The sequence below is a fragment of the Mixophyes fleayi genome, chromosome 1 (genome assembly GCF_038048845.1).
Source record: "Mixophyes fleayi isolate aMixFle1 chromosome 1, aMixFle1.hap1, whole genome shotgun sequence".
Taxonomy (NCBI): Eukaryota; Metazoa; Chordata; class Amphibia; order Anura; family Limnodynastidae; genus Mixophyes; species Mixophyes fleayi.
This window is the reverse complement of record NC_134402.1, coordinates 16171686-16190588: the sequence shown is the minus strand read 5'-3', so window position 1 is coordinate 16190588 and position 18903 is coordinate 16171686. Positions and strand designations below refer to the sequence as shown.

The 18903-nt window shown below is 43.5% G+C and overlaps 1 protein-coding gene across 1 annotated transcript in view; it reads right to left on the bottom strand.

The window, feature by feature from the left end:
* Positions 1–15388, bottom strand: part of ATRN (attractin) — a 119044-nt gene extending 103656 nt beyond the window's left edge. Inside the window, exon 1 of the mRNA XM_075189814.1 lies at positions 15122–15388. Coding sequence (XP_075045915.1) covers positions 15122–15294 — 173 coding nt within the window. The 5' untranslated portion in view covers positions 15295–15388. The remainder of the gene's footprint in view (positions 1–15121) is intronic.
* Between the last annotated feature and the right edge of the window lie 3515 nt (positions 15389–18903).

Sequence of the window (18903 nt, the reverse complement as noted above, 5' to 3'; positions counted from 1 at the left end):
TACTGCCGCTATAATCATCACCATTTATTTATATAGAGCCACTAATTCCGCAGCGCTGTACAGAGAACTCACTCACATCAGTCCCTGCCCCATTGGGGCTTACAGTATAAATTCCCTAACATACACAGACAGACAGAGAGAGACTAGGGTCAATTTTCATACCAGCCAATTAACCTACCAGTATGATTTTAGAATGTGGGAGGAAACCGGAGCACCCGGAGGAAACCCACGCAAACACGGGGAGAACATACAAACTCCACACAGATAAGGCCATGGTTGGGCCTTATAATGATTAATAAAACCCCAAGTGCTACTGCCTGGACTATTCTGCAGGCAGCAGCACCTGGAAAAAGGTTGAATTCCGACTAGTGAGTCAAAAAGTAATTGGGCACAAGTGTACCTCGCCCTTGGACTAATCGGGGTAGAAGTCCTTTCAGTTCAAATTTTAGAACGACTGCAACAGACCAGAGTCATCTCAAATGTGTTTTGCAGACATGTTAAGGAACTCAAAGGAGGAAAGTAACTGGATACAGGAACAGGTTAAAGGATTAACTCCACAAATCCAAATAAAAATAACACAACTGTCGACAGTGAACTTTTCCTACGTATCACGGACGCGAGCTGGCAGGTAAGGTTGCAGATAACAGACAGTCATTGTTTACATGAGTGAGGTAACTTTAGTACACGGTCGCCATCAATCAACAGGAAACGTAATAGTTACTCACAGAGACATTTAACATTCTAATTGGCCGGAGACACTTGAGCCCCTGAGCCATTTACTCATATAAAGGACTGCGCGTGCCCTGCATACAGAAGTGGTTCTGCATCCATCTACTCAAACAGGATGATGGTTAAGAGCAGACTAATTAATAAGTCACCGTTTATATTGCCACCCTGACTGCTACCGCCTGCTGGGACTTGTAGTACCACAGGCCAGCCACAGACAAGAGCAAAGGCCAGGGAACATCTGCTGTGAATAAAGATTGTTCCAATAGCCTCACGTGTGGTCCCGAGTCACTGAAAAGTGTTGTTGAAGAGACTGGTCAGCCTACAAAGGCCACAGTACAGGGGCGGGTGAACAGACAAAGCCCAACCAGTAGGTAGGTAGTATAATCTACAACTTGACCAATCCATGGCCGCTGCCAAGATTCTGGTCCGGTTGGGTTGCCTTTCACAGCAGCCCAGATCGTCAGCCGGGACACAATGAAGCAGGAGCTGTATATAACTACTGGTGAGATACACAGCCCACAGTCATCTCACACGGACTGGTTTAGGATCCTCCTAGGACTTTCCCTTCCAGCTCTATTCATGCTCCAAGAATATAATTACAAGTGGGGCTCCTAGAGAGTCAGCATTAAACTCCAAACCTCCCAAATAATCTGCTCTTTATTTACCAGTTTTCTGTGCATTAATGTATTAAAAGTACAAGAAGGTTCTGTCTAATCTGTAGAAAGGTAAAGTCAGACTCTTCTAGGGTGTATGTCCTGCGATACCTGTCTGAGAGCAGAACTATAGTGAGGAGTGGGGAGAGCTGCGGATTAACCTTTACACACGTCGGGAATGTGTACTAGACAGCGAGACGCTCTACATGAAAAATAACAAATATTCCACAAGAAAAGAAAAGAGAAACTAAAAAGTCTTCGACAAAAAACTAAATTAATTTTACTAATAAAACAAGCTGGCTGTACAAACTGTGTGCTACCATTATTTTACAGTTGTCGCTGGCTTTTCACAGTGACTGTAAGAGGAGGTGCTCTATGATCTTATCTATGTGTAGGACATAGCCTGTTTCAATGAACTGTGTAGCAGTGCTCCTCATAGTGACTGCAGGTGGAAAGGCTCTATAGTCTTATCTCTGTGTGGGACATTTCCCATCTCACTGTGTTGTGTAGCAGCGCTCCTCTCTGTGATATAGGTGGAAACTCTCTACAATTTTATCTGTGTGGGACATTCCCCTATTCATTTGAATAGCGCAGCAGTGCTCCTCGCTGTGACAGTAGGTGGAGGACCCTAGTGGTCATATCTCTATGACACCCTCCTCATCCTTGCCTTATGAAGCTGTGCTCCACAAAGTGACTGTAAAAGGCTGATCATATCTGTGTATATGACAGTAGGCACTATATCCACATAAATAAACGTGGTATACAATAGGTGTATTACTAAAACTGGCATAAGGGGGATGCTATATTCACCAGGCACTTGTCTATTTGGGTTACAGCTGGAGGATACGGTAAACAGACTGCTCATGTTACCTAAGGTCTGCAGAGATAGACAATGGATGGCGCCCTGCTGCCCGCATGTTCGTGACTATATCAAACTAGTGAATGAAACGGTGGGACGTGAGCATTCTGTCTACACTAGCGGGAAATTTTAGCTTTATTTTTTTGCATTGAGGACAGTGTCCCCCTTTATAATGTATCGCAATATATTTGTGAGAAGTGAGCAACCCTCATTTTTAGTTATAATTTCCAGTGCTGGTAATACAGCGCTAGTTGGTAATCACGTCTGTATATAACATCATCACTGAACCGCAGCAATTATTCAATTCCTGGTAACTACTTTCCAGGTAAAAGATTCCATCACACTTGTGACAGCGATTTCCTAGTGACGCTCACAAACGCAGAGGGAAACTTTTCACCATCTTATAAGACCTCTCTCCGGTGACACCTTAGTGACATGAAGCCAGCTGCGGACACCCGGGGATTGTTTACCTCTTACTTTACACTGTAATAAGTTCTATCAGATGCTAGAACACTGAGCCCTTGTACACATTCATCCTGCAGCAAGATAAATTAAAGTAAACATATAGATAAACAAACCACATATTACAAGCTTTAGGAAGCCCAGCAACAATGACCCACATTCAGAGCCCTAAATAAAACATATAATTCACAATAAACACACTACGAGACATAAGCGCTCTTATAAACTGCTTTTCTGTATTTTTTTTTACTGAAGACAAACAGGCCGGGACTTTGTGAGCCTAGAAATCTCTTCCAGCTTTGAAAACACAATTTCAGAATTCTTCCTACTAACACTGTAGGACCAGCCCTTCATTCATACCTGGTACATACACCTTAGCCCACATACCCATGTGTTTTTAGGATTGGCTTAGTACCTGCCATTCTCAGACACAAATTGCTGATTAGACCCTCTGATCTGGAAGAAAATACTCCTAGGGGTATATTTACTAAACTGCAGGTTTGAAAAAGTGGAGATGTTGCCTATAGCAACCAATCAGATTCTAGTTATCATTTATTTAGTACATTCTACAAAATGACAGCTAGAATATGATTGGTTGCTATAGGCAACATCTCCACTTTTTCAAACCCACAGTTTAGTAAATATACCCCCCAGTCTACACAATGCTTGTGAATGCAGAAAACACGGGTCTGCAATACTTAATACCAAGGAACCACTAAAAGCCCATTGCTTTCCAGTGTTTGCCAATGGAAGATAGACCGGGAATAAATAGCAATTAACAGATTAATGGGAGATAGTGAGGTCTAAGGTCACTATTGAATAACATTATATAAAAGTGAGGCTAAGAGCCATTACTGACATTCACCACTGACTGCAAGAGATTACTTTACAATACATAGAAACTTTTCAATATTTAAACCATAGTTGCTAACTTTTGGAAACTTAATTCCGGGAGATCCAGGGCAGGGGGCCGTGGTTGGAGGACAGGAGGGGCGGTGAATCGCGTCATTTTGGACCCACCCCGACAACAAAATTAAGTTTTTGTCACGGGGACGGGGCCAAAACTACACGATTCACCGCAAATTGCGTCATTTTGAGGAGTAAGTTGGCGTATGCGGGATACTTGCCGGCTCTCCCAGGAGTCCGGAAGACCTGAATTTCGGGAGTCTCCCAGACATTCCGGGAGAGTTGGCAAGTATGATTTAAACTGAACACACCCAGCACTCAACTGAAACGTACCCTGAAAAACGCCCCATACAAATTTGTGCACAAGAGACGACACAAAGCGCCACCATTATGTTTCCAGAGAACGTGACTAATGTTGACATGTAGTAAGTGCACATTCATCTACCGAGAATGCCGCGACCATATGGCCACAGTGCACAGCCACGTGCAATATCGCTGTAATAGAGTCTGCAAAACTAACGTGAAGGACAAGAGCCAAAAGGTGAACTAGCTAGTGAGCGACAGAGGTCATGGCTGTAGTGTTATTGAAAAGCAGAAATTCACTGTTTGGAACTGAAGATAGATCGTCCTATACATATAAACACACACGATTTGTTGCAGCATTCAACACCTAACAGTGTTCTCCCCAGAAAATTTTGACAGCCGGGTAGCATAAGAAGCAGCCAGGTGGGGTCAGTGTAAAACTTTGCAAGAATATTGAAACTTTTTTGGAGGTTATTACCCATACTTGCCAACTCTCCCTGAATGTCAGGGAGACTCCCTGGAATAGGGCTGATCTCCCTCACTCCCTGAAGAGTCTGGCATTCTGCCTGATGCTGAGCCAGTACAAAACGTGGTTGGCTTCGCCACCTGTGGCATGATGACAGTTCAGAAATTGTGTCCTATGTCCATGAATTGATGCCTATGGAGGTGGCCATTTTCATGGAGACCAAGATTTAATCAAGAACTGACAGGTAAGACAACATGACTTCAGTAATGAAGACAGAAATGTAAGAGACACTTCAGTCTCTAGAGATTCATTAGCTGCTTTTCTTTAACACATTGCCTACAGTTGCCTACTTTCCCGGAATATCTGGGAGACCTCCCGGGCTCCCGGAAGAGCAGGGCAACCTTCCGGTTCTCGCCCCCGCAATAGATAAGTGGCAGGGGGCAGGGCTTAATGATGCAAATATTGCGTCATCTTAGCCCCACCCCATGCTGTAATTGGCCAAAATTGTGACAATCATTTAGAGGCGGGGCCAAAATGATGGGATTCAGAATTAGGATTCAGAATTAGTATGTAAATGTCACAAATCTCGCACACAACAGCAAAGAAATTCATCTGGAGGGCTTGGATCACCAACACTAACAGAACGAGCAGTGAGTGTCACACTGTGATTTCCCATAGCAGCAGCAATGGAGGCTGTAGGTCAACACCATTTACTAACCCTACCACTCAGACACCAGTGCAAGTGGCTGTTACAATTGGAAGAATTGGCACAAACACAACAAACCATTCTGAGGGCTGTTATTACCTCTCAAACATTATACAAATATTTCCTACAGCAAACAAAAACAGCATCAAATGACTCCAGCACACCTCACACATCATTATTGTGCTATATTCTGGCAACTGCAGCCATAAACACATTAGCTGTGCAATAAACTGGTCAATGTCCACTGCAGCTGTATGTACCCTGCGATAACAACTGATAGCAGCTCTATTAAAACAAATAAAATGCCATTACACATGAAGTAACATGCCTAGCAAGACAAATCATGCTGGCAAGACATCTGCTTGGCAAACTTCAGCACCTCTAGAATGTAAGCTCTTGTGAGCACGGAACTCCTTCCTTTGTACAGTCATGACCAAAAGTATTGAGAATGACACAAATATTATTTTTTTTTACAAAGTCTGCTGCCTCAGTTTTTATTATGGCAATTTGCATGTACTCCAGAATGTCATGAAGAGTGCTCAGATGAATTGCAATTAATTGAAAGTCCCTCTTTGCCATGACAATGACCTTTATCCCAAAAACAACATTTCCACTGCATTTCAGACCTGCCACAAAAGGACCAGCTGACATCAGATCAGTGATTCTCTCATTAACACAGGTGAGTGTTGATGAGGACAAGGCTAGAGATCACTCGGTCATGCTGATTGAGTTAGAATAACAGATTGGAAGCTTTAAAAGGAGGGTGGTGCTTGAAATCATTGTTTTTCTTCTGTTACCCATGGCTATCTGCAAGGAAACACGTGCAATCATCATTGCTTTGCACAAAAAAAGCTTCGCAAACAAGGATATTAATGCTAGTAAGACTGCACTTAAATCAACCTCTTATCGACTCATCAAGAACTTCAAGGAGAGCGATTCAATAGTTGTGAAGAAGGCTTCAGGGCGCCCAAGAACGTCCAGCAGGCGCCAGGACCGTCTCCTAAAGTTAATTCAGCTGCAGGATCGGGGCACTACCAGTGCAGAGCTTGCTTAGGAATGGTAGCAGGCAGGTGTGAGTGCATCTGCACGCACAGTGAGGCAAAGACTTTTGTAGGATGGCCTGGTGTCTAGAAGGCCAGCAAAGAAGCCACTTCTCTCCAGGAAAAACATCGGGGACAGACTGATATTCTGCAAAAGGTACAGGGATTGGACTACTGAGGACTGGGGTAAAGTAATTTTCTCTGATGAATCCCCTTTCAGATTGTTTGGGGCATCTGGAAAAGCGCTTGTCCAGAGAAGGAAAGGTGAGCGCTACCATCTGTCCTGTGTCATGCCAGTAGTAAAGCATCCTGAGACCATTCATGTGTGGGGTTTCTTCTCAGCCAAGGGAGTGGGCTCACTCACAATTTTGCCTATGAACACAGCCATGAATAAAGATTGGTACCAAAACATCCTCCAAGAGTAACTTCTCCCAACCATCCAAGAACAGTTTGGTGACGAACAATGTCTTTTCCAGCGTGATGGAGCACCTTGCCATAAGGCAAAGGCAATAACTAAGTGGCTCTGGGATGAAGACATTGAAACTCCCCAGACCTTAATCCCACTGAGAACTTGTGGTCAATCCTCAAGAGGCGGGTGGACAAACAAAAACTCACAAATTCTGACAAACTCCAAGCATTGATTAGGCAAGAATGGGCAGTCATCAGTCAGTAAGTGGCCCAGAAGTTGATTGACAGCATGTCAGGGCGAATTGCAGAGGTCTTCAAAAAGAAGGGTCAACACTGCAAATATTGACTCTGCATAAACTTAATGTAATTGTCAATAAAAGCCCTTAACACTTATGAAATGCTTGTAATTTTACTTCAGTATACCATAGCAACATCTGACACAAAGGTCTAAAAACACTGAAGCAGCAAAAAGTGACAACCAAATATTTGTGTCATTCTTAAAACTTTTGGCCAACACCCCTACTCTTATCTGGATATACAGTACACCAAGCTGAAATAGTCTGTGCTGTTGTCCACATTATATCGCTCAGAGTATAACATACAGTATAAAAATATTCAGCAAATGTATTTTTACAAGCGTGCCATTGTTACAGTGTTTGGAGTATTCTAGCAATGAAGGGATGACCGGTTACCAATTGCCGGAATATATGTTACGCTGATCAGACGCTCACACCACCCAGCCCCATAACTGTCTCTTCTATTCCATGTATATTACATTATACTTTATACAGATCGCTAGCAGGTTGCCATGTAAAGGGACAGAGGTGCTTCTCTAACTCAGCAGTTACAGAGTGACTGACATGTCAGACTTACTTTGAATCAACCAATCCACACAGTACACTCCAGGACAGCGATATCACAGCAGCTCAAATGACTGCAGTCTCAGCAGTTGTGTTTTTTTGATTTATTTATTTTACCTTGATCGGGACACTGCCCTAAAGAGGAGGGAGGCAACTGTTTAATGCAGTGGGGAGGTATACTTTAATTTCTAAACAGATCTGCAGTAGAATTGCAGAAGAACACTGAATAATGTGTTTTGCCTGAAAATTGAAGTTCTTTGGTTTGGTGGATGTTTAAATTGCTCTCCATGAAGGTAGGAGATTCAGTAAGGTATCAACGAAGAACATGCCTCTTTATAACGTCACCTCTATGAGCAGCAGTGTAATTAAATCTATCACTACATATGCAGCAGTAACGTCACCTATGTACTTCAGCCCAGAATCTTCTAGAGGTACCAACCAGCACATAAATATATAACTACTACCAAAGTACTACAATACAACTACAGGTACTTAAGAAAACAAATCTCCTATTTAAAGTGTAAAAAAAGTCAATAGCAGTTTAGTGCATTTTGAGTGGATATTTTTCAGGTAAACCTGTTCCCCTACTGGAGGTAGATGCAGAAATTTTTGCGAGAGAAAAAAATAAAAAGCCTATGGATTCACTAGGAGCTAGCAGCATGGCGGAGGAGAAAAGGCAACAGCTCCTAGTTTAGTTACAGGCAGTGTATTGGTTCAACAAGCACAACGGCTGCAGTCCCCGCAGGTGAATAACACGATTCCACTGCAGACAAATCCACTTTCATCATTAATTTATATATCGCCACTAATTCCGCAGCGCTGTACAGAGAACTCACTCACATCAGTCCCTGCCCCATTGGGGCTTACAGTCTAAATTCCCTAACACACACACAGACACAGACATAGACAGACACACAGACTAGGGTCAATTTGTTAGCAGCCAATTAACCTACCAGTATGTTTTATTAGCTCCCACTTCAAAAGTTAAACTTGAAACACTGCAGTATGTTAACACCAGATAAAAGCCTGAAGAACAGGCAGCAACATGTCTGAACAGAGGAAGGTCGTCACATTACAAAACGTCTGCATCATTACGCTAAATACTCGCAAAATTCAATCATGACACATCACAAGGTCAACAATATAAGGGTAACATAGAATTACTACACAAGGGGACATAGATAATAAGCTGTCTAGACTGAAACAGTAAATACTGCATATTTATTCATTAAAAGTCACGCTCATGCCTCCAATATTTCAGGATGGCAGACTTTTCTCTAGCGATAAAGATATCACACAGAGGCCGGTATATGCCAGTGTTTTAAAGGTCTCGTTCAAACCTTCATGCCTCTTTTACACTTAAATGGATAAATACAATCTACTCAACAGCTTGCCCGCCCAATAACAGTACTTCTGTAGACATCGCCAGGACATCACCATTCAGTGTAATTAGCAGTCTACTTGCAAGGCTTACACAGTGTCCGAGAGTTAATCTGGGTACGCACCTATGCAATCTACTTCAGATGCAATATCTGTAACGACTTCTCAAGCGAGTGACGAGCGCGCCGATTCACGCGCACACACCTACACGATTTATCGTCAAATCTGAGATCTGCATCTCTCAAAACCATCTGCTGAAAAGATCGTACCTATGTACACTCTACAGATATCTGTCTATGCTGCGAGTCGCGAGTGCGTACACATTTCCACATTTGCCCGACATTGTTCTATCGTTGATCGTGATTTTTAGGAAGTTTATAAAACAGTTGGGATGTGTTTTAGTACGATAAAGTATGATCGGCGGGTTCGAACACACACTTGCAATATCTGACCAAACGGTCGTTTATCGCGTGATCTGCACAATTATTGCATTAGTGTGTACTCAGCGTAAAGGACAGGAAGAACTATAATTGTTTAGGGAAGTCACTTAGCAAAATTGATTTGTAAGGAGCATGTAGTAGAAGCAGAGAAGATAGTTGGGAACAGCATACGTGAACCATCTAATGCTACCGCGGACATAACAGGCAGCATTGTTTACAGACTCCAACTACTACGCTGATACCAGCTTCCCTCTCTGCTTTACGCTGGATTCGTTGCACAATTTCAGGATATTTCCGCTATATGCTTACATTATTAAGTCTGTGATATTGTGCAACTAATTCTGTAGCTCAGTGACTGTTCCAAGGCTGTGGGATAAAACCTTGCACATAGCCTGGATATTTGTATGTGAAGCTTTGAGGTCTTATTACTTAGATTTATTATCGATTCCAATATGTATTCAGTTTATCCTGTTCTAATTGTGCATTTAATACATGTTCAACATACAAATAGTAATCAGTATAAGTCCTGTTATTCTGTCCCGCTGTGCTTGTCTTCAGATAATCACATATCCAGCTGTTTTATTCTGAATAAAGAAATCATGTTATCATTGCACCAGTCCCCACCATAACAACCGAATTAAGCAGGATTTAGATTAAACAGTCTGAGACGCTCCCAGGTCCAGCCATCTCAATCTGGCCGACCGGACCAAAACCTTCCACGTGAAGAAACGAAGGAAGAGCCGCGGGTGACAGCCAGAAGAAATTCCTACAATCGATTTTTGCAAGTTGATTTTAATGACCATATCTGCCAGAGGAGATGTCAAGTATAACAGGACGGACTCAAATTTAAAACAAAGGTTTCACTATAGTAGCAAACAATTACATTTAGGTTTTCCCCGGAAACTAAGGCACACATGTATACATAGAAACACTTTTTAGAGTTTATATTGGTCCATCTCCTAGGTGACGGGTTATTACGATTGTTATTGGCTACAAGCTGTGACCACATAAGATCTTTACTTAAATTATTTCAGCCTGTGAAGTACAAGTGATCTAACTGGTTGGCTGCAGGTGGAACAGGCAACAAGTAATACATTATATCTATACTAGGATACAGTACTGCTGAGTACATACTACACAAAACTTCACTGCGATATCTTAATGATTTTACTAACGATTAAAAAGCCGATTCCTGTATACACACTACACACATTTTACATGATTTACCGTCAGATTTACCTAATTCCACAGCGCTGTACAGAGAACTCACTCACATCAGTCCCTGTCCCATTGGGACTTACAGTCTAAATTCCCTAAAACACACAGACACACACACACAGACTAGGGTCAATTTGTTAGTAGCCAATTAACCTACCATTATGTTTTTAGGAGTATATATTATATATAATATGCAATAGAATCTCTTTAGCGCCTAATAGATAGTCTATGGGAAAAAATGTAGGTAACCAATATATATGCAATCGTTGATAAAAGTGGATAATATGTCAAAACAATTTATTACATGGAATAGGAAAATTCACAAATGGGCAACATAAATACTGGCCAGGACAAAGCTAGATTATACAGCACAAATTGTATCATATAGATCCACAGAATACTTTTTGACATTATCCACGATTACATATACATTGGTTACCTACATTCTTACCCCACAGCTTATCTTACCCAGCACCAAGGAGATCCTAGTGCAAACCATGATCATTCATCGCAATCATTTCCAGTTTACAAGGGGTTATTTGGAAGCACGGTGGCTAAGTTGTTAGCACTTCTGCCTCACAGCGCTGAGGTCATGAGTTCAATTCCAGACATTGGCCTTATCTGTGTGGAGTTTGTATGTTCTCCCTGTGTTTGCGTGGGTTTCCTCTGGGTGCTCCGGTTTCCTCCCACACTCCAAAAACATGCTGGTAGGTTAATTGGCAGCTAACAAATTGACCCGTGTCTGTGTGTGTGTTAGGGAATTTAGACTGTAAGCTCCAATGGGGCAGGGACTGATGTGAGTGAGTTCTCTGTACAGCGCTGCGGAATCAGTGGCGCTATATAAACAAATGGTGATGATGATATTTGCAGTGCGCTATTATTTTTGTACATACCATTTATTGCATAACGGCAGTTCAGCTAGGTCCTATATAATACATAATCGCCCTGTAGGCCTTCCTATGTTAAAGTCATGTAAATTTGGACAAGCTTTATAAGAAAATAGCTTCAATTCCTGCTGGAGAAATTATGAGCACACTGTACCTATTGTTTGATCTTTCTATGGATTACCTAGTAAATATCTTCCTAGTTTCATCCAACCTTTCACTGGATGCAGACTTGGAAGCCGGTCAAGGCACTAACCTGGTTACCTGCTAATAACTCCCTACTATTATATGCATGGCAATGAACAAGCTAGCTGTAAAGAGAGTACAGTCGACTATTCGGAGTCAGTGGCAGCAACAACAAATCGTAGAATGACTAGTTTAGAACATTAATAAGGAATGTTCTCAAGATACATAATTGGCTTTCTCCGCGGTTACTTTCAGTTGAATATTACATATTTTGCTCATACGGACAGAAAAAGAATTTGCAAGGTGTGTTCACAAAGGGACAACACAACAAAACCATTTCCTTGTGCGTCAAGTTCTTGTTACACAAAGTTTACCGTCACACTTATCTTTGTACTATAGACTCCCCTGAACATTCACTGAAAAACTTGCAGAAGTTAACTAAGGAAAGAACAGGGAACATCATTATACTGACAATATTTCACTAAAATTTTATTAAAAAACATACAACATTGAACAGTAATCAGTAAACTATTTAGCATTGAGACAGTAATCAAGGAAACCAGCAGACCTCTTACTATGGTGCTCACCAGACTTAAGCTAGGTACACACTACACGGTTTTCGTCCAATAATTGGCTTAATCAGCAGACATACGACCACTCGTTCAAAAGTCGGGTCAGTGTGTGCAGTGACACAATGGTCGAAAGTCTGCCCAATGGACGATTGTCGCCTCATTTGGTTAGTCGTACCATTTAATATTTTCGTTCCAATCTCGTTTCCGCTGTGTAATGTGTATAAACTTCCTACCGATCCACGACAGTGAGTATGAAATTACAGTCATTGCTCACAACAACATGGCTGTAAAAAGTCGCTAAAGGGACGTTCGCTCTTCCCTTTATCGTCCTAAACAAGGCTGGTGTGTATGCAGTCCATGGACCGAGCGATCGGAACATCGATCGCATGTAAAATCGCTCGGCATAAAAAGTTGGTTGAAATTTCTGTAGTGTGTACCCAGCTTAAGGCTGGGTACACACTACAGGTTTTTCAGCCGATTATCATGCCAATCACATGATAAACAACCGTCAGGTCCGATATCACATTAGTGTGTACACTGCAACAATCATGTTTCATCCTTCCAAAGCACATTGTATCGTTTGATTTGACTTCATAAAATTGGATAAATTCTGCAGTGTGTACGCAGATCTCCATAGAGTTTACAGAGTGACGATCTTTTCAGCTGATGGTTATGACAGATGAAGAGCACAGATCTGAAGGTAAATCGTGTAAAACGAGTATAGTATGTATACATGAATCAGGTGATTGGGACTTTCAGTCATTGGTAAAATCATTAATTTTGATAAGAAATGTTCTGTATTGTATAACCAGTCTTAGCCTGTCTCAGGTTCCATAGCTGTCTCATTCTCTTCCATGCAGTCTTCAAACATTTCCTATTCTACAGTAAGTTAGATCCCATCATCACATGACACTCAACAGCGGAGATTACAAAATTATATTCAATATGGCGGCCATCTCTACCGGAACAGATGAATGACCACGGATTAGATTCCAGTTGGAAGTTAAAAGTCGTTAAGGCAAATCCCAATTACCGTATATACTCGTGTATAAGCCGAGTTTTTCAGCATACTTTTGTATGCTGAAAAAGGCCACTCGGCTTATACACGGGTGAACTTACCTGGTGTCCGGTCCCTCGGCTTCAACTTCTGCATATGCGTTCCAACGCAACTGCCGCGTAAGTGAAAAATCTCTCTCTCTCGATTTTATAATCATTTATGAATGTTCCTTGTCATCTACTGTTATTTATGGTTTAGCTAAAAATGATTTCATAGATTGAACCTATCATTTTTATTTAGGTTTTTTAAATTAGCGCTCTTTTCCACCCTAGGCTTATACTCGAGTCAATAAGTTTTCCCAGTTTTATGAAGTAAAATTAGGTGCCTCGGCTTATATTCGGGTCGACTTATACTCGAGTATATACGGTATCTTAACTTCCTAGTACAAAGGATAAGCAATTTATGGACCATCTGCAAAATATTTAAAGCTTATTTCATATATGCATCGTTCTGCATGAGATACCATCCAGAAGCTTAAAAAAAAAAAAAACACAAGAAACCGGTTTGATGATTTTGGATCAGATAAGCACTGCAAGTTCACACATCAAGTGATAATATCCATTACCACACACAGTACACTGTATCACCTTCACTAATACATAGTTTCCCTTTCTATAAGCAGAACCTAAAAGTACAAGGAGAAAAACCAGAGAGGATTTCAGATATAAAAAGGTACCAAGTAACTTCAGAAATTATTATATATATCCTTATATAGTGATATCCACACCTATATTACATACAACCTGTAAGTGTTTGTACACTGTACATGCACGCCCATGTTATGCATGTAGTTCAACAACACACAACCATTTAACATAACTTCCGTGTCATAGTCATAAACACAGAATGGTCACCTTCATCTGTTGTTTTTTTATGTTAAATGGGGAACAACTGGGAAAAAGGAAGAGGTGTGACAGTAAGTGGGAACACTGCGGAAAACCAGGAAAAACAGGGAGAAAACCTGTATGTGATAATGCTGCTTATATCAGCCACACTAACATAACACACACTGACATATAACCCTAATAACAGACACACGCACAGCAGTCATATCCCCCTTATGACACACACTACATACACTATACCTCAAGTACCTAATAACAGACAAAGCACACAATCTGTAACATGGCTCCTTTATAATACACACACACACACACACACACAATAGTACACGCTAATATACATCTCCTTTATAACAGTCACACTGTAACACAGCTCCCTTATAACAAACGCCAAAAATATTACACAGTGCACCCTGTACACATAGGGCACAGCACACCGGGCGAAGAGCACACACCAGCACAGAGCAGGGCAGAGAGCACACAGGGCACAGCACATGGCACCCTGGGCACAGAGCACCCCAGGCAAACCATAAGGCGCCACATGTACACAGGGAAACCCACAGGGCACCCCAGGCAAATCACAGGGCACAGAGACCACCCTGGGCAAAGGGCACAAAGCACAGGGCACATCACAGAGAACCCTGGGAACAGGGTACACCAAGTAAACCATAAGGCACCCCAGGCACAGCACAGGGTAACCCAGGCACAGAGCACCCAAGGCAAACCACAAGGCACATATATCACCCTGGGCACAGAGCACCCCAGGCACAGCACAGGGCGCCCCTGGGCAAACCATAAGGCACCACATGTACACCAGGAAAACCACAGGACACCGAGTACCCCAGGGCACAGAGATCACCCTGGGCAAAGGGCACAAAGCACCACTGGCACAGGGCACACCACAGAGAACCCTGTGCACAGGACACACCAGGCATACCACAGGGCACATCACAGAGAACCCTGGGAACAGGGCACATCGGGCAAATCATAAGGCACAGCACAGGGCACACCGGGCAAACCATAAGGCACAGCACAGGGCACACCGGGCAAAACATAAGGCACACTGGGCACAGAGCACAACACAGCACAGGGCACATCACAGGGTACACAGCGGGTACACAGGACACAGGGCAGGGGCAGGCGGACTCACATGAAGCGGCCCCCGCAGTGCTGGCACTGCTCTCCGGTCCAGCCGGGCTCACACACACACTGGCCGCTGCTCTCCTGGCACACCCCGTTGACACACGGCTTCTCGCACTCCTTCCCTCCGAGCACCGGGGAGAGCTGAGCCAGCAGCAGCAGCAGCCACCCCGCAGCCAGCATGTCTCTCCCGGGATCAGTCTCCAGCCCGGGGCCGCTCTCACTCCAATGTCGTCACTGCCAGACACAGCCAGGCCTGACCCGGGGGGCGGGGCCTCACAGTGACGTCTGCGCTGCGTTCCACGCGGGGCGCTACCACTGCTGCCGAGGGGAGGGGGGGGAGGGGGGGGGGGGGGGGGGGGGGAGAGATCACCCCCTGAGAGATGTAACGTGGTCTGCGCTGTGCTGCGGGGATCGTCTCCATGGTGACGGGATACCTCCCCCTACCCATATATCCCTAATACATATACATTACATTATATTACATATACCAGTCAGAGGGGGCTAGTGCTATATATATATATATATATATACAAGTTAACCCGTGCATGATACTCATGCATTCTAGTCAAATCAAGCTACTTAAGGTGGTAAAAAGGTTCTTGTCATACATTTGGGCCATAGCCCAGGCCTCAACCACCAACCACTCCCCACTGTCACCCCCGGCAACCACCAACCACTCCCCACTGTCACCCCCGGCAACCACCAACCACTCCCCACTGTCACCCCCGGCAACCACCCACCACTCCCCACTGTCACCCCCGGCAACCACCAACCACTCCCCACTGTCACCCCCGGTAACCACCAACCACTCCCAACTGTCACTTCTCCTTCAAGAAATATATTTTTTTTTTTTAAAATCTTTATAAACACTTTTACCAATTAACAAATTAAATTAACAAATGAAAAACATCTTAGTATACCAAAGTTCAGCCCTTTCTGATTTTTTTTTTCCACACACACTAAGGGGCATATTCAATTAGCTTTCGGATTCGCGCCGGAACAGCCGCGAAACGTAATACAGCCCATAGGGTTGCGAACGAAAATCCGCATTACTGCGGTACCGTAATACCCGCAAGAACGCGCACTTTTCGCGGTAACCCGAAAGCTAATTGAATATGCCCCTAAGAATTTAGTAGGTCAGTGTATAACTCCGCCCAGCAGGTGGCGCTGCAGCTTGGTTTTATTTTTTTCCACACACACACAGACAGACTAACACACGCCACTAGACATTTATATATTAGATACCACCCAGAGGAGGCTAGTCCTATATCTATGTATATATATACCAGTCAGAGGAGGCTAGTCCAATATATATATATATATATATATATATATATATATATATATATATATATATATATATATACCAGTCAGAGGAGTCTAGACTTTATTTACTACTCAGATTAGGCTAACCCTATATATTCCACCCAGGGGAGGCTAACCCTATATAATCCCCCGAAAGGACTCTAGTCCTATTCTATATACCAAGCAGAGGAAGATAGTTCTATTCTATATACCCCTGAGAGGAGGATAGTCCTATATAATCCACCCAGAGGAGGTTAATCCTATACAGTCATGGCCAAAAGTTTTGAGAATGACACAAGTATTGGTTTTCACAAAGTTTGCTGCTTCAGGATTTTTAGACCTTTTTGTCAGATGTTGCTATGGTATACTGAGGTAAAATTACAAGCATTTCATAAGTGTCAAAGGCTTTTATTGACAATTGCATTAAGTTTATGTAAAGAGTCAATATTTGCAGTGTTGACCCTTCTTTTTGAAGACCTCTGTAATTCGCCCTGGAATGCTGTCAATCAACTTCTGGGTCGATAACTGAGTGATGACCGCCCATTCTTACCTAATCAATGCTTGGAGTTTGTCAGAATCTGTGGGTTTTTGTTTATCCACTCACCTCTTAAGGATTGACCTCAAGTTCTCAATAGGATTAAGGTCTGGGGGGTGTTCTGACCATGGACTCAAAATTTAGATGTTTTGATCCCCGAGCCACTTAGTTATCACTTTTGCCTTATGGCAAGGTGCTCCATCATGCTGGAAAAAGCATTGTTCATCACCAAACTGTTCTTGGATGATTGGGAGAAGTTGTTTTTGGAGGATATTTTGGTACCATTCTTTATTCATGGCTCTGTTCTTGAGTAAAATTGTGAGTAAGGCCACTCCCTTGGCTGAGAAGCAACTCCACATATGAATGGTCTCCGCATGCTTTACTGTTGGCATGACACAGGACAGATGATAGCGCTCACCTTTCCTTCTCCGGACAAGCATTTTCCCAGATGCCCCAAGCAATCTGAAAGGGGATTCATCAGAAAAATTACTTTACCCCAGTCCTCAGCAGTCCAGTCCCTGTACATTTTGCAGAATATCAGTCTGTCCCTGATGCTTTTCCTGGAGAGAAGTGGCTTTTTTGCTGTCCTTGACACCAGGCCATCCTCCAAAAGTCTCCGCCTCACTGTGTATGCAGATGCACTCACACCTGCCTGCTGCCATTCCTTAGCAAGCTCTGCACTGTGGTGCCCTGATTCCGCAGCTGAATCAACTTTAGGTGACGGTCCTGGCGCTTGCTGGATGTTCCTGATCGCCCTGGATCCTTCTCCACAACTATTGAACAACTCCTTGAAGTTCTTGATGAGCCGATAAATGGTTGATTTAGGTGCAATCTTACTAGCAGCAATATCCTTGCCTGTGAAGCCTTTTTTGTGCAAAGCAATGATGACTGTACATGTTTCCTTGCAGGTAACCATGGTTAACAGAAGAAGAACATTGATTTTAAACACCACCCTCCTTTTAAAGCTTCCAGTCTGTTATTCTAACACGATATCTGACCAAACGGTCGGATGTTGGCTGATTGAAGGTTTTTCGTGCAATCATCGGGCCCATGTGTACCTAGCATTACAGTAAAGAACACCTTTGAATGCTCTTGGTAAAGAATCCTTCCTATGCGCTGTTAGTGGTTGCGGCGGCCGCGGGCACTGCCGAAACTCTCTGGGCGCCCCAGCTGTCGCTATGGCGTCCCAGCCGTCGCTATGGCAACCGGGATGTCATTCCGGTTTCCGCGTCCCGGTTGCCTGGGCAACAACCGGGACGCTCCAGGCTCCCTGTCGCGGCGCACGCCCAGCTGGTTAATAGGCGGGCGCGCGCGCACAGGGCTAGTTAGGTGATAGCCAATCATGGCTACCCAGGTGTTTAGGAGGCAGTGTTTGTGTGTGTATTATTTATTATGCAGCTGAGCACTGCATTACTATTGGCCACCAGCACCCCTATCTATTAGGCTACTTCTGAGAATACTTGTTAGGGCTATTCCCTGATTGGCTACTTGGACTATTTAAGGCAGTGAGAACTGAGCCTCACTGCCGGTTATAGCATCCTGTTTCAGTACTGCTGCCTGCTACTTTGTCCCTGTGTTTGGTGTTTAACCTAAGATTGATTTCCCGTGTATGACCATTGCCTGTTCCTGGACTCTGAACCTGTGCTTCTGACCCTGATCTATTTCTTGAAATCGGATTCTGATTCTCTGCTAGTGACTCTGATCTTACGCCTGTCCCTGGATTCTGAACCTGTGCCTGTGACCCCTGACCTTGGTTTGTTCTCTGGATACGTTGTCTACTGCCGGCCCCGATTCTGGCCTGGACCCCACGCTGCTGTCTGTCATAACACTCCGGGGTTCTCCTTAGCCGGTCCACATCTCTCGACTGTTTGTCTGCAGCCAAGTCTGTCCCCCCCACTAGGGGCAACAGTGAACACCAGACTTCAGAGCAAACTCCGGGTTTTTCTGTA